This window comes from Dermacentor variabilis, unplaced genomic scaffold (assembly GCF_050947875.1).
Source record: "Dermacentor variabilis isolate Ectoservices unplaced genomic scaffold, ASM5094787v1 scaffold_13, whole genome shotgun sequence".
NCBI classification, from domain to species: Eukaryota; Metazoa; Arthropoda; class Arachnida; order Ixodida; family Ixodidae; genus Dermacentor; species Dermacentor variabilis.
In genome coordinates, this window is record NW_027460291.1 from 39,035,517 (window position 1) to 39,058,210 (window position 22,694).

Here is a 22,694-nt window from a genome sequence, read left to right on the forward strand (position 1 = left end):
GTCTCAATACCGCTCTCAAATATATCGTGTACCTAGGCGCGTTCAAGACGGCGTGGGTGCATGAGATTCGGGAAATAAGATGCAAGGACCACTGAGAATTGATACTATATGGTGCAACCTATCACGATCAGGAAAACCCGCAAAAGGCGGACAAATCAGCGGATCTCTGAGACACTCTCTGTGCCGCACTTCTAGGCGACAACGTAGCCTAGCCGCCGGTGGGATTATCGTACGGAGCTATGTCTTATGCTCGGTTGCGGAAGTCAGAAGTTAAAATCCCTCCCCTCCTCTTTTTTACGATGGTGTATGTATCTGCGTATGACATCCTCCAGTGCACTACATCTGCAAGCTTGGAGTGGCGCCTGACAGCGGCGAAAGATGCCGAGAGGGAGTGGGGCTCTACTAATCCAGGTACAAACAAATTAGTAAGGCCCACTAAGCTTGAACAAAGACACTCCCTCACCAGAATAGGGATTGGCCTCAGTCAGTTTGAGATTAGGGACTTGACCTCGCTGTTATTGTGTGGCCCAGTTTAGGCGACTACAGCAAAGCGTAGGACGAGCACACACCTGCTGTATCGGCCAATAACCGGAAATGAGCCACGCATATGCGTTCCGCGAAGAGGGGATGCTGGCAGCACTCACGTGTGAAGAGAAAGCGGATTAGTGGCTGCACCGTAGAAAAGGCACTAGAACGGCACCCCCGCTCGGAACAAAAGGGCACAAGGGCCGAGCTGAAGGGGAGCGTTCGGGGAGACGAGCGTGAAGATGAAAGAAGGGGGGTGCTTGAGGTCACCGCCACCGCTAATGCCCACGCGCTCCCCAAATGTCCCGTCACGGAATTTGGGCGACGCGACGCTGCCCAGCCGCTTTGATGTTTGCCATCCGCGTGAGCCTGCTAAGGATTCCCGTGAAAATGGCGGTAGCTTTATCACTTAGCCGGCTATGGCCGAGGAATGCTTTTATGTGCTATTGCCATCGGGTCCCAAATTATGGTGTTTGTATTTCAAGTGAACCGGCACACAGCTGCACGGGAGACAGATTTCTCAGTACTGGCAGGGTAGCCCGCTGTCCGGCGGATATGGAGTTAATAATCCGCGATTTCACGGAACATTCTCGGCAGTTGTATGGCGGCCGGTTGCAGGTGAAAAGAGGGAAGACATCAGGGGCCGATACTCGCAGCCCAACGTAGGGGACAGGGAGGTGGCACGTGTCTTTGAGAAATCCTATCCGCTGGCGTGTTCTAAAAAGTGCCACTGTTTCCACCAATGCCGTGTGCGGCACGAAAGTGGTTGTGCTATTGGTTACAATGATGTGAACTCGCATGTGTGATTGGCTGGTTTGCGAATCCTTTGTACAACTGAGGGCTTAAAAAGTCATGTTTTGTTGTGTGGTGAGAGAGTGGAGCTTCGGGCTTGGACCCGGACAGACCCTTCGGCGTTTGAATAAAACGTCACTTAGTCGGACAACGGCTCTTCCTTCGCGCTGCCACCGTGCACTCGAATCATCGAGGGGCGCCGACTTCGGACCTTCATCACCTTCCCTCCTTGACTAGCGTTGAAGCTACGAGAGGACAAGGCAAAGGAAATTAACTGCCCCCCTGGTGCAGTATTCGGCCGCGATCTCCCCAATGATATCTACAATTAGTACACGGCCCTCAGTCCCCAGCAGCTGCGGAGCACCTGTCCAAGGCGGCGGTCAGACCTGTAACAAAACAGAGTGGGCTAAAAATCTCTAGGTCCGCACAGGCCGCCAATGTAAACTGAACCTTTCAACCTTTAATTGCCGAACTCTCTCGTGTGAGGCTAGCTTAGCAGTACTGTTCGACAAACTAGCAGGCATTGTTTGGGATATTATCGGGCCTAGTGAGGTTAGAAATGCTCCGGCTAATACGTTGCTGACCAAAAGCCATGTCCTCTGCTATAGACGTCTGCCAGATAAGAAGCAATACGGAGTAGGATTTTAATCCATAAGGACATACCGGGCAACATTGACGAATTCTACAGCATTGATGACGGAGAAGCCGTAGTCCTTATCAAACTTAATAAGAAGTATAGATTAAAGGAAGTACAAGCCTACGCTCCAACATCCAGCCACGACGATGAGGAAGCAGATCAGTTTTATGAAGTTGTTGAATTGGCGATAAGAAAAGTGCAAACTCGATATACAGTAGTAATGAGTGACTTCAATGCAAAAGTGAGTAAAAAGCAGGCGGGCGAACAGACAATTAGCGTCTGCGGCGTCGATTCTAGAAACGCTAGAGGAGAGGTGCTGGTACAATTGGCAGAAATGATTAAGCTGAGAATAATGAGCACCTTTTTCGGGAAGCGTAGCAACAGAATGTGGACCTGGAAAAGCCCTAATGGTGAAACAAGGAATGAATTTGATTTCATACTTTGTGCCAGTCCCAGCATAGTGTAGGATGTAGAAGTGATAGGTGGGGTTGTGAGCAGTGATCATAGGTTAGTGAGGGCTAGGATTCACCTCAATTTGAAAAGAGAAAGAGTAAAATTGGACAAGAAACAGGTCAACTTAGAGGCACTAAGGGTAAAACCAGACAAATTTAGGCTGGTACTTGCAAACCAATTAGCAGCCTTAGAACATAGAGGTGACGATGATGTGATAGAGCTAATGAACGAAACCGTAACTAGGCTGGCTTCAGAGGCAGCAAATAAAGTGGGAGGCAAGGCACCAAACCAACCAGTAGGCAAGCTCTCCCAAACAACAAAGGACCTAATAAAGAAACGACAAAGAATGAAAGTATCCAACTCAAGTGATAAGATATAATTCGCGAAACTGTCAAGATTGCTCAACAAGGCGAAAATAAGTGATATTCTAAATTATAACGTAAGAAAGACTGAGGAAGCCGTAATAATGGTCACAGCTTGAAATCAGTTAGAAAGAAACTTGGCACAAGACAAACCGAGATGTATGCACTGAAAGATAAGCAAGGTAATATCATCAGTAATTTCGAAGCGATAATAAAAGCAGCGGAAGAATTCTATACTGACCTGTACAGTACCCAGACGACTCAGGAGTACGCCATTTGAAACAATAATGAACAGGATACAGAAACTCCTCCTATAACTAGAGATGAGGTCAGAAGGGCCTTGCAAGATATGAAACGGGGAAAAGTGGCAGGAGAGGACGAAATAACAGCTGATTTAATAAAAGATGGAGGAGACATAATGCTAGGAAAACTGGCGGCTCTCTATACGAAGTGTCTATCGACTGCAAGGGTCCCAGAAAATTTGAAGAATGCAAACATTATACTAATCCAGAAAAAGGGAAGCGTTAAAGAACTGAAAAATTATAGGCTCATTAGCTTACTCCCAGTATTATATCAAATATATACCAAAATAATATCCAATAGAATAAGGGCAACACACGACTATAGTCAATAAAGGGAACAGGCTGGCTTCAGGAAGGGGTACTCTACAATGGATCACATCCATTTCATTAATCAGGTTATCGAAAAATCCGCAGATCACATTAGGCCTCCTGATATGGATTTCATAAGTTACGAAAAAGCATTTCATTCAGTAGAGATACCAGCAGTCATAGAGGCATTGCGTAATCAAGGAGTACAGACCGCTTACGTAAATATCTCGGAAAATACCCCAGATTCTACAGCCACCTTAATTCTACACAAGAAAAGTAGGAAGATAGCTATAAAGAAAGGAGTCAGACAAGGAGACACAATCTATCCAATGCTATTTACTGCGTGCTTGGAAGAAATAATCAAGCTAATAAACTGGGAAGGTTTGGGAGCAAGGATCGACGCCGAATACCTCAGCAACCTTCGGTTTGCCGATGGCATTGTTCTATTCAACAACACTGTACACGAGTTACAACAGATGATTGAGGACCTTAACAAAGAGAGTGTAAGAGTGGGGCTGAAGATTATCATGCAGAAGACAAAGATAATGACGAACAACCGGGCAAGGGAACAAGAATTCAGCATCGCCCGTCAGCCTCTAGAGTCTGTGTAGGAGTACGTTTACCTAGGTCAACTAATCACAGGGAACCCTGACCATGAGAAGGAAATTCCACGAGGAATAAAAATTGGTTGGATCGCATATGTCAGCCATCATGACCTCCTGACTGGGAGCTTACCGTTATTATAGAAAAGGAAGGTATACAATCCGTGCATTTTACCGGTGCTGACATATGGCGCAGAGACTTGGAGACTGACAAAGAAACTTGAGAACAAATAGAGGAATGCGCAAAGAGCGCTGGAACTGAGAACGCTAGGCATAACTTTAAGAAACAGTAAGAGAGCGGCTTGGATCAGAGAGCAAACGGATATAGACGTTATTCTAATAGAGATTAAGAGGCAAAAATGGTGCTGGGCAGGTCATGTAATGCGCAGATTAGATAACCGTTGTACCATTAGGGTGACAGAGTGGGTACCAAGAGAATGGAAGCGCAGTAGAGGATGACCGAAGACTAGGTGGTGCGACGAAGTCAGGAAATTTGCGGCTGATAGTTGGAATCGGCTGGCGCAGGACAGGGGCAATTAGAGATCGCGAGGAGCGGCCTTCGTCCGGCAGTGAACATAAGATAGGCTGATGATGATGATTCATACACTCAGCTATGAAGCGTGGTCTTTCTTCTTCGGTCGCCCGGTTTCCTGCCTTTTTGTTTTTATTGTCTTGCGTTGCCCTTCAAGATGTTCAACTCGTACGAACTTGCCCAAATGTCGATTCATCATGACAGAAGTCTTCAGTGCTGAGCGACTAGGCACTAGTATCATCGTGGTCGGTGTTGTTCTGGAGGCCGGTACGCTTACTATATGCGGCCACCGCTGAAATCGTCATTCCTAGCAGGAAAAGTAGGACGTAAATTGCATTCGTGCCACTCGGACGCAGGGTTGTGGCAGTGTTCCGGCAGCTCATCGTGTTCTTGTTTGTACGTAGTTCGTAGCGGTGATCGACGTGCGGCGGCCCAGCCTGACGTAGCACGAAATTTAAAGCCTCGGAGCAACGAATCTGCGCTGCCACCCCAGCGCCACCAGCCTCCTTCCCGCTCGCCGGCAATAAAGATGGGCACTTCTTGGCATCCAGCACTCGGCAGCAGGGTGGCGGCAGTGTTCTGGCAGCTCATCGTCTTGTTTGTACGCAGGTTGGTTGTGGCTCACCGAAGCCTTTCCTGCACGCGTATTTCCCGGCCGCGCCTGTCCTGCGATTTGCTATTAATTGTGAAGCGCTATTTCATGATGCCGATGAACGCAGAACTTGTGAAATCTGTTGAAGGTTTGACTAATGGGGTTGAGGAAATGAGGAAAAGCCTAACCATATTCAATGAGCTTTACGAGGAAATGAAATGTCAGCATGCCGCCCTTGCCGAAAATAACAATGAGTTGATCCGGGCGAATCAGCAGCTAACACTGCGCGTGGCTGAACTCGAGCAGTACTCCCGCAACAACAACTTAGAAATAAAAGGAATTCCTTCGACACAGGGCGAATGCTGCACCGCAATCCTTAAGCAGATCGACGAAAAAGTTGGCTGTCCAGTCAGTGATTCCGACATTGACATCATACACCGTGTCCCGGCGAAGGAAGGACCACACATTATTGCCCGATTCTGTTCGCGTGCCAAGAAAACCGAGTTTGTTGCATCGGCAAGAAAGGCGCGATTGACGGCTGGCGCTATCGGTTTCACAACAAAAAATGACAATCTAAAGCCCGTCTACATTAATGAACACTTGACCCCCGAAAACAAGAGACTCTTTGCCCAAGCACTTGAGCTAAAACGAGAGAAACATTTGGAATTTCTCTGGACGGCTAAGGACAAAATTCAAGCTCACAAGTGCAAAGACAGTCGCGTGCACCGCATCTCGGGTGTCAATGATCTTTCCATCTTCACATGAACAATCAACCTTGAGATAGCAAACCTCTTACACTTGTTACAGCGTAGATCAAGTAAGACAATTACTCAGTAAGTCGTCCGCATAACACAGGTCTGCCATCCATTTTAACACGCGCAGCTTACCTGAGCATAAGGATGGCGTAATAAATTTTCTAACTCTTTCCGCTCATCATTTTTCGGTTATCTGTCTCTCGGAAACATGGCTATCACCTCGGGATAATAACCTATTCATAGTACAGGGTTATGATGCTGAATACAACCACCGAAATAGTGACCGCCATGGTGGTTCTGCCCTTTTCATCTCTAAACAGCTTTGCTACAAACGCCGCTCTGACATTACATTTAACCTTCATAAAGTCGAATTCGTGTGGGTTGAGTTTGACCGCGCTTGTTTTCCGTCTGACAACTATCATTGCATCCATTTATCTTTCCCCGTCGTCATCATAGATGAGTTTCTGCACAGAATTCGATAGCGTTTTATCCCGCCTGAATGATAAAAACTAAAATTTAATTATCGTTGGTGACATAAACATAGACATTACTGATATCACGAACACGTTTTGTGCAGAATACGCAAACTGCTTTGTCGGCCATGGAATGGAATCACTGTTACCATCGCCTACACGCTGCATGTCACAAAGCCCTGGTACTCTCATTGATCATGTTCTAACAAACGTCATTCCGCCTCAGATTGCTGGCGTTGTTAGCTTAGATTTCACGGACCATTAGCCCATTTTCTTGTTGGTCGAATCGTACAACCAATGCAAAATAAGAACTTCAAAAAGGAATTTCTTCGACGCCAAGTTGTTTCAACAGAGAACTTCACACATTGACCGGAACGTTTTTCTTCATGAACCGAATGTTGAGGAAGGTTTTAACAATTTTTCTGCTAAAATAACGGACACAATTGGCTCATGCTCGTCATTTTCTCTTACTTACAAACGATACTCGGCCCCGAGAAACCCATGGATTACGAATAACTTACTTCGGTGCATTCGTAAAAGGGATAACCTACATAAGAAAGTTAAATTGCGACCATTTAATCTGGCTTTGATAAATCGCTTCAAAAATACTCTCAAACATTATGTAGAATTTCGAAAACCGCTAAAGGAGATTAGTACCAAAATGAGATTATTAAAAATGGGAACAATAATCGAAAAAATTGCGAACTAATAAAATAATTTTTGAACATGCCTAAAAACGACCTCTAGCAAATGAACTTAGTGATGCTGGCCGGCGTCTCGCTAACCCTCCTGGTAGAGCTAACGCATTCAGCAAGTCTTTTTTCAACAGGGACCTCAAACCAACCGACTCATATTTTGCACTATGCTCGCTGCTCCCAATCATTTTATTTACGACATACATGACCGGAGGGGGTTTTTCGTGTTTTATGTGGTCTAAAATGAACTAACCCAGGGTTAGACGTCGTTCACATCTCTGAAATTAAAACTGGTAGCTCATGAGCTATCGCGTGTTTATGCTACCCTTATGAATAATATATTTACCAGAAGTATTTTTCCCTCCGTACTAAAACAAGGCAAGGTTGTGCCTGTTTTTAAAAAAGGAGATCCAAGCGTATTAGGTAACTATCGCCAGATAAAGATCCTACCATTCTTTAGTAAACTAATTGAAAAGATTTTGCTGACCGCCTCATGAAGTACCTTAAAAATTTAACCTTTTGACACCGCATCAAGTCAGCTTCCGCCATAATTTTTCCACGGAACTTCCTCTAATAGAATTCACTGATCACATTAAAAACATCATTGACAAAGGGTTCTGGGCCGCAGCGTTATTTGATTTTACTAAGGCACTTGATACAATTAACCACACTATCCTTTTTTCTAAGTTAGAATCAGTGGGTATCACTGGACCTGCTCTAGCCTTTTACAGAGTTATCTACTTGATCGTACCCAGGTTGTCCAATTCGCTGATGCCATATCGCAGCCTATAACTACTAATCAAGGTGTTCCGCAAGGATCCATTTTAGGCCCTCTTCTTCAGATCGCTCCGGTACTGGCTACTCGCCCCTGCCGGAGAGCATGAGTTAATTTGCGTGTAATAAAACTTTTTGCGTGGACGTGTAACGTTTTCGAGAACTTTCGGCACGTTTACGACCTCGTTCTGCCACCTCGTCTTTGCTGAGGATCCGTTTTAGCGTCATTCTTAAGCTTCCGTTGCACGCCGTCGCGATTTTCGACGAGCCACCGCAAGCTAAGTAAGAGAAAGCAGACCAATCGCAGACGCCGGCACCGCCCTCTTCATCCGGTTATCGATATTCAGTGCAGTGGCTCGGCCCCATTGAATCCCTCTCCACTTGAGCACACTCCTCGCCTCTTGTGAGCCAATTAGATAAGACAAGCCGGTCAGTGCAGGCAATGTTATTCGTTTTTCAAGCAAACAAAAGTGACCTCCTATGAATGAGGGGAACATTTGATTGGTTTGCTCAGACAACCCTGCGGGTGACCGTCCTATGCTTGTGTCGGCGGTTACGCAAATTTGACGTCAGGAGATTGCAATAAAAACATATTGAAATAGTTTTATATTTTACGGTCGTTGCTCTAGTCTTCTCGCTGGCAAAAAGTGTCTTCCAGCTGGCAGCATTAGAACTTGTAAAATCACCATATGAATGGTGTTTTCTTTAGTTGCACCAATTATTTATGGATTGCTTATGGCAGATAGCACCGTGCTAACCCTTCATCTAATGGACTTGATGAGGCGGCCATTACTTCTACGACATGACATGACATGACAAGAACTGTATTTGAGTCCTGAGGGACTGAGATCTTGGGGAGCCAAAACCGAAAGCTCCCGAAGATCAAGTTGGTGGCTCCGCCCACGAGCGGACCGGGAGATGAAGTCCCGCTGCAATGTCGTGGGCCCTCTGGACAGCCTGCAGTTGAATGTGGAGATTGCTGCTCTTCAGAGATTCCTGCCAGTGTTCTTTCGAGATGGGTGGAGAGGCGTTAAGGGCTGGGCACAGCCAGAGCATGTGTTCAAAAGGCCATCAGTCATGACCACATTTGGGGCACGACTGTGAGTGGTCAGGATCTATCCTGTTAAGAGACCGAGGAGTGGGATACCAACGGGTTTGCAGAAGTCTGAGTGTGCAAGCCTGAGGTTTGTTCAATTTGGGGTGGGGAGGTGGAAATGTCCTCCTGTCCAGTCGATAATGGGAAACAATTTCGTGGAATGTACATAATGGATCTTTGTGGATGTTGACCTCGTTCCAAGCCTGGCTACCCGCGACAGCGCAGTACGTGAAATCGCGCGTGTTGCGACTTTGAGGTGGTCCCATAGCGCTCGTCACCCGTTTCGTGACAGAGCGTTGCCAGCTCTCTAGTCGGTAGCGAAGACTCCGATCAGGCGTCGGTGAGAATAAAAAAAGGGTCTTTATACACTATATACATGTCATTATACAGGACAAGATCGGATCGGCATGGGGGCCGAGAGCGAACAGCAAACGCGACTGTTCCCGCACGGCGACGTCCGGCGACACTCCAACGCACAGCACATCTCACTCCACTCGAGTGGCACTCGGCTCACGGTGGTTCGGTGGATCCGGTTCTCCAGGCGGCAGCTATAGGGCTTATAAAGCCCTGAGAAACGATTGTGACTCAAACGACCCAATACAAAGCCAGCACTCGACGGTCATCCGAGAGGTCCAACCAGTGTCCGCGCTGGCCACCCGCTTTAAGTTGGCCACGCGCGGTGACCTCCAGGGGAAAGGAAATACGGCGCCGGGCTGTCTAGCACTTTGTTGCACGTTTGGACATATGTCGCCTATGCTCCTCCACAGGACTCTGCTGCCTGGCGGTACAGCATCCTGACTGGTCACGGGAACGTTAGGGCGCTGTGCCTTTCGGCGCAGCCCCGGGTTTGTCCAAAGGGCGTTTGCAGGATAAATTCTGCATCTTGTAGATTCGGAATCCGCGCTGGTTGTACGGGCACAACAGCATTCCCGCCATCATATAAGGCGCCGGAAAGACGAGCTACCTTCACGTGCATCAGATGCCAGGCGCGCACGTTCGTCAGGCTCGTCCAAGTTCACGTCCAGTGTCCGGATGCCAGGTAACATCATGTGCCCAGGTCCCACTTGCCGGGACAGGAGCTCTGCTCATAGCGTTGTCACCAATGCACCTCGACCAGCTCCTGCTCAGGTCGTTCCGATGCTCTTGCTTCTCGCCACTGGTCCTGGTTGGTCGTTCTGCAGCTTGCAAAACCGACCGGAAAAACGCAACACCCAACACGAGCAAGTACCCTCTGTCTCCGTCAAACACCAGACAAGGCCATAATCCAAATGAACCTAGCTAAATTGCTATCCCCCTATTTGCTCCCGCTGCAACAAGAAGCAGGTGTACGATCTGGTACACAAGGTTCGAACAACCATTTTTCAAATTAACAACACACCAAAATATCAGGAACAATTAATAATCAGCAATAATAATGAAAACTACAATGGTCCCCTTGAAATCACTTGGACCGAAAACATGCTACAGAGGAAGCAAATGAGGTCCTCCATTTTTCCCCGGTCTCCCTGCGAACATGACAGGTTGTTGCAAATCAAGAGAAGCTAAGTAACGAGTAGGTCACTGAAAGAAGCGAGGCCTAGAATGCACGACTTAGAGCATCTGTGTTCGTGTTCAACCTTCCCTCGGACGAGGGAAGGTTGAACAGACAACGAGGCTGTGTTGCTGGAGGGTCATGCTCCATCTCAGCAAACGGCCCCTTTTAGAGGACATGCTACTTAACCAAGTTAGAGGGCAATGGTCCGTTTCCACGACAAACTAAGAACCGGAGACATAACAAGCCAGCTTCTGAACCGCCCACACAACGCAGGCGCACTCTTTCTCAAAGGTACTGTATGCCTCTTCTCTACAACTTAGTTTGCGACTTAAATACAAAATTGGTCGTTCATGACCACTAGCATCTTCTTGGCATAGCACCGCTCCCATGCCGCGATCACTCGCGTCACATTGAATGATGAAACCTTTCGAAAAGTCTGGTGCCGTGAGAACTGGCTTATGGCTCAATGCTGGCTTCAGCATTTAGAACGCATTGTCTTTCTTCGAGTCCCACGTCACCTTAACGGGCTCAGACTTCCGAAGCGCGTCGGTTTGCGGGCTGGCAAGGTCAGAGTAGTCTCTCACATAGTGTTGGTAATATCCAGCTAAACCTAAAAAAGCCCTTATATGCGTCTTCGTGGTTGGCAGGGGATAGTTCACAATAGCGGCTACCTTGATGTCGGAAGGTCTACGCCGGCCGCGCCCCACCACATGGCCTAAATAAATCACTTCACCGCAGTCTAGGTGACATTTAGCTGGTTTCACAGTAAGGCCTGTCTCTTTCAACCTGCTCAACATGACTCGCAAGTGCTCCAGATGTGATTTCCAAGTGTGCGAAAATATGGCAACATCATCGACGTACGGCAATGCGAACTCGCCTAAACCACGAAGCACTCTGTCCATCAGGCTAGCGAAACAATGCGGCGCGTTTTTGAGGCCGAAGCTCAACCTGAGTGGGCGGAATGTTCCCAGCGGGGAAACAAAGGCGGCGCAGCGGCTAGCCCGTTCCGTAAGGGGTACTTGCCAATAGCGTTGCACGAGGTCCAGGGTAGATATATAATTTGACTTCCACAACGTCTCTACCATTTCTTCCAGGTTCGGTATCGGATTGTCGGATCTAGGGTTATCGCGTTCAGACGCCGATAATCGACGCATGGCCTCGGAACTTTTCCTGGAGCCTTGACTAAAATCAAGGGCGATGTGTAGTCGCCCTCACTTGGTACTATAACCCCCCAGTCACGGATGCGCTGAATCTCTCAGCAATTATTTTTTTCTGCACGGGTGAACAACGGTACGATTTTCTGCAGATTGGTTGCTCAGATGTTAACTCGATGTCGTGCTCTAAGACCGTGGTCCTTCCGGGACGGTTCGAAAAAACCTCCCTAAACTCTGAAACGATTCCCTTTAAATCCTCCTTTTGGGCGGCACTTAGACGCACGTCCAACGTCAGCTGTTCCTACATTAGCTCTAAACCACATACCTTCATATCAGCCATTATCAGGATTTCGGGCCCTTCGTCATCGGCTATTGAACAGTCTTCCTGTTGCTCGCGAATCAGAGTTTCCCTTTCAACTGCAGCCAGCTCCTGCCAGCTGGCGGAAACCGGAGCGAGTGTGGAGCCCGTGTCGCCTAACTGCGGCGTTGTGTCCATATCGCGGCTCCCAGTCACTTCGAAGACACGCATGCCCAGGCGAGCCTCCGAGCTCTGCCTCTCCCGTGCCTGCTTGCCACTCTAGCAACCTTGATCGGTCCGTGTTCCGCACCGCTGTTCGCTCACCGACGCAAAGTCAAGTTCCTTCATCAGCTGGCGCGCTTTGGATCGCGTGAGGGCCATGTATGCCACGTCGGCAAAGAATGATTTGCCCTGATCCTTCAGCATCGGCTCCGAGCTATTTGAGAAGAGGTAGGGAAAGTGCTCCGGGAGGGCTGCAGACACAGCGTCTTCTGTGTTAAGTTTCCCAAACTCTCCTTCAATGATAACCGTTGCGATCGGTAAACAGACACTCTCCTTCTCGGCCACTTGCCGTATCGAAGCGCACTCTCCCGTAAGATTACTCGAGGAGACGAAAGACGGGTGGACAGCGTCCATAGTTGCTGCAGAGTCCCGAAGTGCTCTGCACTTGCCGTTTACCTTAATTTCCTGCACATATGGCTCCAATAGTCGTATGTTTTTCTTAGTTTCCTGTATTGTTGCAAAAGCAATTTTCTCTTGTCAGTTCGCAGCGATGCGCCCTTGCTTTTTGCAGATGTAGCAGGTTAATGGCTTCCGTTTTTCTAAAGAACGCGTCGTATCGTTTCGCTGCTTGCGACCATCGTTAGCATTCTGAGATGCATTCTGTCCTTCCCTGACAGTTTCTTTGGTAAGGGACTCGTCTTTCCGAAACTCGCGACGCGTCATTTGCTTCCGTTCGTCGAACTTACCGGAAAAACCATCTCTTCTATCTGCTCTTTCTACGCACGCTGCCTCACTGTGCAAGCTGCGGCGGGTGTAATACTCTTCCGCTAACTCTGCTGCCTTGTTTAGCTTAACCTCCTTTAGCCTATCTTGCAGCCAGAGCCTGACATCCTCATCAACGCAATGGTAAAACTGCTCCAACGTGATACATTCGACGATTTTATCGCGTTCGTCGTAAACCTCTTAGCCCTTCAGCCATTCCACCAGGTTGACTTTTAGACGAAACGCGGAGTCAAGATTCGACTCCGTGCCCTTTTTTGCATACCGGAACCTCTGCCAGAAAGCTTCGGGCGACTATTTGTACTTCCGCAGTAGCACTTCCTTCCCATCACTGTAGCTCTTAAACGCCGCTTTCGATAAGCAAGTTATTAAGTCCAATGCCTCCCCAGGAAGCAAGGCTAACAGATTCTGTGCCCAGAGGGATCGCTCAATGCCATTCCGTTCGCACACATACTCAAATTTCACGAGGTACTTAGCCATATCCTCTCCTACGACAAAGGGTGGAAGTTGATCGCGTATTCTTCGACCGTTAGAAGTGAGACTAGGCGCCGGCGAGCTATTTCGGGTCTCCAACTCTTTCATTTTAAGCTCTTGCTCGCGACATTCCTTTTCTTTCTTTTCCCTCTTTTCCTCCTCGCGACGTTCCTTTTCTGCCTGCCGCTCCCGACGTTCATTGATATCCGCCCTGGCCTCTTCGGCTTCCTCAGCCGTTACGTCCCCAGTCCTCATGACCTCAAGGATCGCATTCTTTCTTTTTGTTGAGCGCAACTCAATGCCCAACTCCTGACAAATTTGGAGAAGTTCTTTGACCTTGTACATCTCCATCGTTCACACTGTATTCCTGCTGTTTACCCTTTTTGAATATACCTGCCGTACGCTACTATAACGCATACTAGTGAGACATCTGCAAGTATTTCACACACTGCCGTGTTTACCCCCTCAGCATCCCCTGGTTTTCAAAACACTGTCACTAGGCTTGAAACACACAAGGTTAACACAATGCAACACCAAATCCTTTCCTAAGCTACTATAACCTGTGTCAGAGAATGTCTGGTGTTTGAGGTAAACTTCAGGCACTCACCACGCCGAGGTAGCCGATGCCAGTCAATCCCGTAGCTGCCATCCACTGTTGCGACTTTGAGGTGGTCCCGTAGCGCTGGTCACCCGTTTCGTGACAGAGCGTTGCCAGCTCTGTAGTCGGTAGCGAAGACTTCGAGTCAGGCGTCGCTGAAAATAACAAAAGGGACTTTATACACTATATACAGGTCATTACACAGGACAAGGTCGGATCGGCACGGGGGCCGAGAGCTAACAGCAATCGCGACTGTTCCGGCAGGGCGACGTCCGGCGAGACTCCAACGTATGACACATCTCCCTCCACTCGAGAGCGGCACTCGGCTCACGGTCGAGCCGAGGCACAGCGCCCTAACGTTCCCGTGACCAGTCAAGATGCTGTACCGCCAGGCAGCAGAGTCCTGTGGAGGAGCATAGGCGAGATATGTCCAAACGTGCAACAAAGTGCTAGACAGCCCGGCGCCGTATTTCCTTTCCCCTGGAGGTCACCGCGCGTGGCAAACTTGAACATGTCGCTCCCCGATGCTTCTCCACAGAACTCCGCTGCCTGGCGGCGCAGCATCTTAACTTGTCAAGGGAGCGTTAGGGCGCTGTGCCTTTCGGCGCAGCCTCGGGTTTGTCGAAAGGGCGTTCGCAGAATAAATTCTGCATCTTGTAGATTCAGAGTCGGGGCTGGTTGTACGGGCACAACGCGCGCTCTGCGGTGGGCCAGCTCGTTAGGACTACATCCAAGCAGGTTAATTGAGCTATCTAGATGGGCTGGGAACCACGAGATGTGGTAGCCTACTTCGCTGCTCTCCCTAGTCCTTTGAAGTACTTTAATCAAAATACTGTTCGCCTGTTCAGATACGAGAGTGGACGAGAAGGATCTAACCGCCGTGCGCGAGTCCGAGAAGATGATAGGAGGAACTTTTGAGCTGTGAAATGCCAGAGCGATCACCGCTTCCTCCACGACAGGGCAAATTTTGTATAAACATAGGCTGCATTGACCAGGTTGCCTCCCGCGTCTACCACTGAGACAGTGAACCACTGTCATATCTCCCCACTGTCATATCTGGCCGCATCGACAAGGAGGGCATATAGTTTCTGCTGATTGGTCTTTTTAAGGATGGACTTGGCTCGCGCGAATATTGTACCCTCGTTATGCAATGGGTGGAACTTTCGCGGGACAGGGTCAACCATGATGCGAGTTCTGGTTTCCCCGGTCAAGCTAACTTTGGTCGCCGGTTCATGCCTGAGTTCGATTACCGCTTCTTCTAAAATCTTGATCCCTGACTTAGTGGATGAAAGTCTCATCATTTGAGACGCTGTGTGAGCTTCTATGAGCTCATCGACGGTGTTATGGAGACCAAGTTCAGCAGCTTCTCAGTGCTTGTGGACTGCGGAAGGCCGAGCACGCGCTTGAGGCCTGTTCTGATTAAGGTGTCGAGCTTGGCCGTTTCCGCTTTACCCCAATGAAAGTACGGCGCGATGTAGATAACATTTCTCAGGAAGAATGCTTGATAAGCTCTGAGGAAATTGTCCTCTTTGAGACCGCCTCTTCGATTTGAGACATGGGCTACAAGTCTTAGGACATCATAGCCTGTTCAGTGAGCCTGTTGAGGGCCGTCGAGTTAAAGCCCTTGGCATCAACGAGGACACCTAGAATCTTTACCGAGTCCATCCTCGGTGTGGGATGCCCATTTTTAGCTCGAATTTCTATCGGCAGAGTTTCCAGAGGTGCAAGGTTTCTGACCCCTTGTCTGGACTGGCGGTATAACAGTAGCTCTGATTTAGCGGGGGACAGTTCAAGACCCGTGTTTGAAAGAAAGTCTTCGGTAGCCTCTAACGCGCTTCGTAACGAGCGTTCGTGCATGGCTAGCGATCCACCTGGCGGCTACGCGAAATCAAAATATTCCATTCAATAAATAGCGTAATTAGGTCAATTAACTCACTAAGTGAATAATTTACGCCACATATCTCAACCTGCTGCTGAGTTCGCACGGCGCATCCACTTGGAACGACTTCTCTGGACCGCACTAGTTCCGAGATATTAATTTTCAAGGTGTCCATCGAAATTCATGCTCCACTTACTTTTGTGATTCATTGGGTAAAACAGCGGTTTCTTAAAAAAACAACTTGAACGCCAATGCATTTCATCGGACACTTTTCGGGCACAGCAGTGGTGGTGGACGGCACGCAGCATCGCTTCTCACGCACTTGTTTTACCACTGTTGCAGGTTGGTGTTATTTTTGTTTCGAACTCGCTCTTAAGCTTGTGGCGTTCCCTGCTGCTGCTGTGCCTCTGATTAATCATTGTCCACTGTTATTATGGCTGACTGTTTGGTGTGCAATGAAGAAATTCGGCCCGAAGAAATACCCCCTTGTGTGTACAATTTGTAAATATTCGTACCATATTGGTAAATGTTCTGGAATTACTGGGTCTGCTTTTCGCAGTAAAGGCGATTCCTTGAAAAATTCTTGGAAGTGCGCAACATGTAAAACAAATGAAAAAAGGGGTGGTGCCTCATCCAATATGTCTGAAAGCCAAAGACTTGAATGTAAACTGAACCAACTCAATGAAAACGTATTATCACTTCTTCCACTTGTGGCCAAAGTGGACACCTTGTCCATGGCTGTCAAAGGCATCAGTGGCATTGAGGCCTCTATCCAAATGTTTTCTGACAAGTATGAAGAAATACTTAAGAAGACTGGCAGTCAGGGTACTGAAATTGCGGCCTTGAAGAAACATGTTGAACATTTGGAGTCTGAAACTTCTCCAAATGCCCTAGAAGTGAAAGCTCAGTTAAATGAATTGGAGCAGTACAGCCGCAGACAAAACATCGATATTCACGGTATGCAAGAAGAAGAGAATGAAAACATCCTTGATAAGATGAACTGTCTGGCACGTACGCTTGAGATTCCCGAGCTATCAGACTCTGACCTTGATTCCCTTCATCGGCTGCATCCACGTGCTGGTATAAAACCTGTGGTGATAGCTCGCTTCCGATCTGTCATGTTGAAGGAACAGTGGAAACAAAGTCGCTCACGTCTTCGGGAGAAAGCACCAGACTTGCGAATCTAACTGCGATGAACAAAAGGCTTTTATGGCTAGCGCAAACGAAGGGAAAAGAAATGAAGTACTGTAAGTGTGGAAAATGAAGTAAGTAAGTGTGGAAAAAGAATGGCCATGTTTTTGCACGAAAGAATAGCGGTGACAGTGTCATTCGAATTTGCCAAGAAAGTGACCTCGCGAACATGGTTTAATGTTACCGCTTCAGGTATTGTTGGATAAGCTATATTATTTCCCATGGCGGTTTCATTTTCTAAGTCTTATCTCGATTCCGTTTCTTTTCGTGATTTTGCTTCTGAGGAGAGTAAGCGCTCGAACTTCTTTTCCTTTTATCATTTAAACGCGCAGAGTTTACGGAACAAAGAGGACCAATTAAACACATTCTTCATGTCCTCAGGCTTTGAGTTTGATATTTTGGCCTTTACGGAAACCTGGTACAATACCGCTCAAGATGTAGTCCAAATCAATGGTTACAAACCTGAACGCTTGATCAGGTGTAGTAAGAAAGGGGGTGGGGCTGCTTTATACATAAAAAACGCTGTTCATTATGAAGTAATGGCTGAACACTGTGCTATGTCGTCAAACTACGAACTTCTTTTTGTCAGATGTAGAACTTTCGTAATTGGTGTTGTTTATAGGCCTCCCGTTGGGTATCTGGTTGAATTTTTCCGTCGATTTGAAACATTCCTTGATTCTCTGTCGTCACTGAAAATGTCTGTGGTAATTTTGGGCGACTTTAGCATTGATTTGTTGCAACCTGATAACACATAGGTTAATGAATTTGTCAACCTGTTATCAATGTATGATTTTTCAAACAATATTGCTCTGCCTACTCGCGTCTCTGCATCCAGTGAAACTTTGATTGATTTGTGTCTGACTAATCATGATGAAAGTGACGTGAAAAAGGGAGTGCTTGTGAGTGCAATCAGTGATCATTTACCTTTGTTCTGTTTCATTCCTAAGCGAACCTTTCCACAGGTTACCATAGAACACTCGACAAAAACTACGCGGGTGATAATTAAGCGCGCAATAGATAATTTCCGTCAAAATATCGCATCTGTAAACTGGAATGAAATTTTAGATAAAAATAAATCTGACTCAAACCTTTTATACAACAGTTTTCTCGAGAAAATTATTGAAATTTACGAACATTCTTTTCCTTTGGTAACTGTTAGAAAGTTTAAGAAAGCGAGAAAACCCTGGGTTGCCTACGATTTAGTCAAGAGAATGAAAGCACGAGATAAGCTCTTCCGCAACTTCCTGAAATATAAGGACACATAAACTTTTAAGCAATATAAAAAGGTCAGGAACAGGCTAAATGCCGACATAAAAAGTCGCGTGTTTATTACTACGCTAACAAATTTGCGGACATTCTTTATGATCCTAAAAAAACTTGGCGAACTCTAAAGGACCTATTGTGGCACACAAAAAACAGCATTCCCCAGGAACTTACGTACGGCGATAAAGTGCTAAGCGGTAAATCCCTCGCTGAAGTATTCACTCGGCAGTTCTTGTGCTTTGGCTCCTTTGAATCGGAAGTTAGCAACAACTTTAAGGACTATATTAACACCAGTTTGCAAAATACTATGTATCTTCGTCCTGTTACACCTACAGAAATAGCACACATTATTAGCAATTTAAAGAATAGCTCTTCTTGCGGTTATGACGGTATTAAAGCAGCAACAATTAAAGCAGCCGCGGATTTATTATGCAATGTCCTTTGTGACATAACAAACATTGTGTTTTCTACAGGCACATTTCCGGATAACATGAAAATTGCTAGGATCGTCGTCTTGCATAAAGGTGGCGCAACTGATTGCATCACTAATTACCAGCCGATATCCATACCTCCAGTTTTTTCTAAAATTATTGAAAAAGCCTTAAATGCTAGAATAACTGGACACAGGCAAAAGCATAACCTTATACCCCCAAATCAGTATGGCTTTCAAAGGGGTAAATCCACTGAATCTGCATTACTTGAAATTCGTGATAAAATTGTTGCCAATATAGAAAACCAACAATACACAATACGCTTATTTTTAGACTTTAATAAAGCATTTGATTCAATTAAACATGACATACTTTTTTCTAAATTACTCTTTTATTGAATTAGAGGCATTGCCTTAGACTTACTGCGTAGCTATCTATCACACCGCTCCCAATTTGTGGAAATCAACAGCATAAAATCAGATTTAGCAGTCATTAGGTACGGCGTCCCGCAGGGTTCTATTATATGACCTACGATTTTCCTGCTTTATATCAATGATATCGCGGCAATACCAGAAACACCCGATATTGTATTATATGCCGACGATAGAAACGTTTTTTTTCCTCTGAATACATCTCTATTCTAATTCCTCTTATTAACAACTCGTTAAATTTCCTTTCAGTGTGGTTATCGGCTAATCAGTTGAGCCTAAATGTCAAAAAACAAACTATATTGTTTTTACTCGTATTAACAAAACAGGTAAGTTCGCACCTTCTTTAATATTTCAATCGCAACCAGTTGAAATGGTTTCCCAGTACAAGTTCTTGGGTGTACTCGTCCAAGAAAATCTTCGGTGTACGCATCACGTAAGTTATAGTAAACGTAGCATAGCACAATTAATTGGTATGCTCAATAAGCATCGCACGCTGTTACCTTTAAAACTTAAACGTCAGTTATACTTTTCTACTATTCATTCTAGATTTCACTATTGTCTACTTATCTGGGGCGTCACTTCTAAAGCTAACTTGGAAACTCTATTCCGAATGCAGAAAAAGTGTGTTCGTATTATTCATAACCTATCGATGTGCGAACATACCTCTGAGTACTTTCACCAGGACAGTATTTTGAGTGTCACTAGTCTATATAAACAAGTTATCCGAAAAAACATTTTTCGAATTCATAAGCAATCGTGAGAACTTTTTTTCTTTGTGTACTAATACCACAAATAATTACACCTTAAGAGGTAGGAACTTTATTAAGGTAAAAACTAAAACAAACTACGGCAATCAGCTTTTACAGTGGCAGATTCCTAATTTACTTAATTAAGAGCATGCTTTATTTGATATCGTGCAAGATTCCCCAACCATTTCAATATTCAGAAAGAAATCAAAACTGTATTTTTCCAACAATTGACACCTGTTTTTTGTAATCGATTTTCTGTTTTTCTACTGATATGCAATTTCATGCGTTGCAAGACTTTTTGTTCCGATTTGGCTTTTGGCCTTCCTGTATCGTTCTGTAGGTACTTTATTTCTTGATTTGGATTATTTAGACTTATTGTGTTGCACTGATTTACTGTATGTATAATTGTCATTCGTATATATACATGTATATGCGAGTATGTATATGTGTGGATTATGTGTATATATCTATACATTTTTTTTCCACTGTTTTCTGCTGTGCTCGTGGCGCCAGGGGCCTAATCAGGCGTGTATAGTCTCGCCTTTTGCTCCGGCGCCATGACAATCTTGTATTGTCAAAATTATAATAAACTTCAAACTTCAAACTTTGAAAAGTAATATCTCGGAAGTGGTGGTGTCCAGAGAATTCGTTCTAAGCGGATACGCCGTGTGAACCAAGCGGCTATAATTCGTAGATTGAAATATGTGTCGTAACGTAAATACATAAAAAAGTTAAATAGCGCAATCGCGTTAATTATCCAACTGAACATCGATGTCTCGTAGAAGTAATGGCCGCCACATTGAGCGATTTCGATCAAGGGTTAGAATTGCGCTATCTATCATAGGGACTGTTTAAAAAATGTGGTGCAGCTAAAGAAAAAACACCCTGAATATGTGGAGATTAAGGGTGGTTAATATTTAGAGAAAAAAAAAGAAAACTCTCGCGAATGTGTAATAAATACAGCTTTAAAATCACGACCTAAATATTCCTTTAGGAGAGCAGTTATTGAGGTATGCACGAGACTAATAGTTTAACAAACGACAAAAATGAATCCCTCTCAGCGGGCACGCATAGTCAGTGAACTTCAGGTGCCGTTCCACACGGACATGAGCAAGTGTGTTGGATCTGTTTTTTTTCCCTAAAAGTATCCGATAAAAGCACCACTAACGCTTGGCAGATAAAAAAGTTGTTTGGTGCGCGCACTCTTTAAGCGAATGATACAGCACTGGAAAGCTGTGAATGAGCACGAAGCTAAGTGCTAATGGCGGTTGCGGAGTGCCCTCCATTAATTTAATTCTGGGGTTTCCCAAACGAATACCAATATCTCAATACAAGGCATGTCATAGTGGGAGACTCCGGAATAATTCTGACCACCTCAGGTTCTTCAACCTGCACCCACTGCACGGTACACGAGTGCTTTTGCCTTCTGCTCCCACGGGAATGCAGTTGCTGCTGCCGAGGTCGAACTTGCGACCTCGTTATCAGCAGCGCAGCGCCATGGCCACTGAGCTATCCTGCCGGGTCATAATAACTGAAGCTCAGGCACCAACGCCTGCATAATATTATCACTCAGATATTCTTCACCCCTAGAGCATCATAAATATTCCGTTATTAAATTGAAGCTTACTTACTAACGTCAGGAATAAGATGAGACAAGCAATGAAGGGGACCCAGAACAAGAATAAAATCGAAGTAGAGGTGGCAGAATAATTACGTCACTGCAAGCACGTCGTTTAAAGTTTACCACTATTCAAGACGCGCTGAGAAGCTTGTAGACAACCGAAATGTTGAATCGGCACGTTTTTCAAGGAAATAAAATTATACTTGTGCGCATGCACTCCAAGAATGCGCGGATAATGAAAACTAAAGTTTTAATAGCCGCCGCGCTAGCTTAGAGACAATGGTGTTGTGGCTATGAAAACGAGGTAATTGATTTTATCCATGCAGCCGGCGCCTTCAAATGGAAGCTAGAATGCTTATGGACCTAGTTTTCCTGGTTGAAGAACCCGTGGCATCAAATTTGTTCGGTGTCTTGCCGCAACCGCATCTGCCATAGCAAAGTTGGGGCTAAGGAACCTGAGACTTGAAAATTACTACAATAAAGAATACTGAGCAATTCATGCACCGAAGCATTGGTGTAATGTTTTCGATTTACGTTCTTAATTATGGACAGTGGACTATCTCGAATCAGACGCACCAACGATTGCTGCGTGGCTGCAAACGTTATATATATATATATATATATATATATATATATATATATATATATATATATATATATATATATATATATATATATATATATATATATATATATAAACATTTTTAACATCGCATACGTTCGGGACAAGGCCGCCGAGCAGAGTAGTTTTAACTCCACGATCACTCACTGGCGCCAAAGCACAGGAGGAGTCAACAGCGACAGGCTTCAAGAGGTATGCGCAATTTGCAGTTATATTGAGAGAACTCAACTACGGCTGGCAGAATAATTTTTACTAACACTAAAAGAATAAAAAAATTCTGTGCTGGCTTTCACCAACTTTCAAATTGACCCACCTCCCTTAATCTGTGGGTCTGAAATTCGGGGAGCAACAAGGAAACTTGACAAAAACCTCAGCCTTCATTTGTAGCAGAACTTGCACTCCCGGTGAACGCGGATTTATTAATGGACTGAAAGACTTACCTCTACATATTCTACGAAGCTATTGTTGAATTCCCACTGCAGGAAGATGACGTGTGGTCCTTTGTCCGATAAGTCTGTGTTCAACCGTGGTTTTTCAGGAACTGCGTT

The 22,694-nt window shown here is 45.7% G+C and overlaps 1 protein-coding gene across 1 annotated transcript in view; it reads right to left on the reverse strand.

Moving 5' to 3' along the window:
- LOC142566645 (tyrosine-protein phosphatase Lar-like) overlaps positions 1-22,694 on the reverse strand; it is a 79,999-nt gene that overhangs the window by 23,363 nt on the left and 33,942 nt on the right. Inside the window, exon 6 of the mRNA XM_075677480.1 lies at positions 22,587-22,687. Coding sequence (XP_075533595.1) covers positions 22,587-22,687 — 101 coding nt within the window. The remainder of the gene's footprint in view (positions 1-22,586; positions 22,688-22,694) is intronic.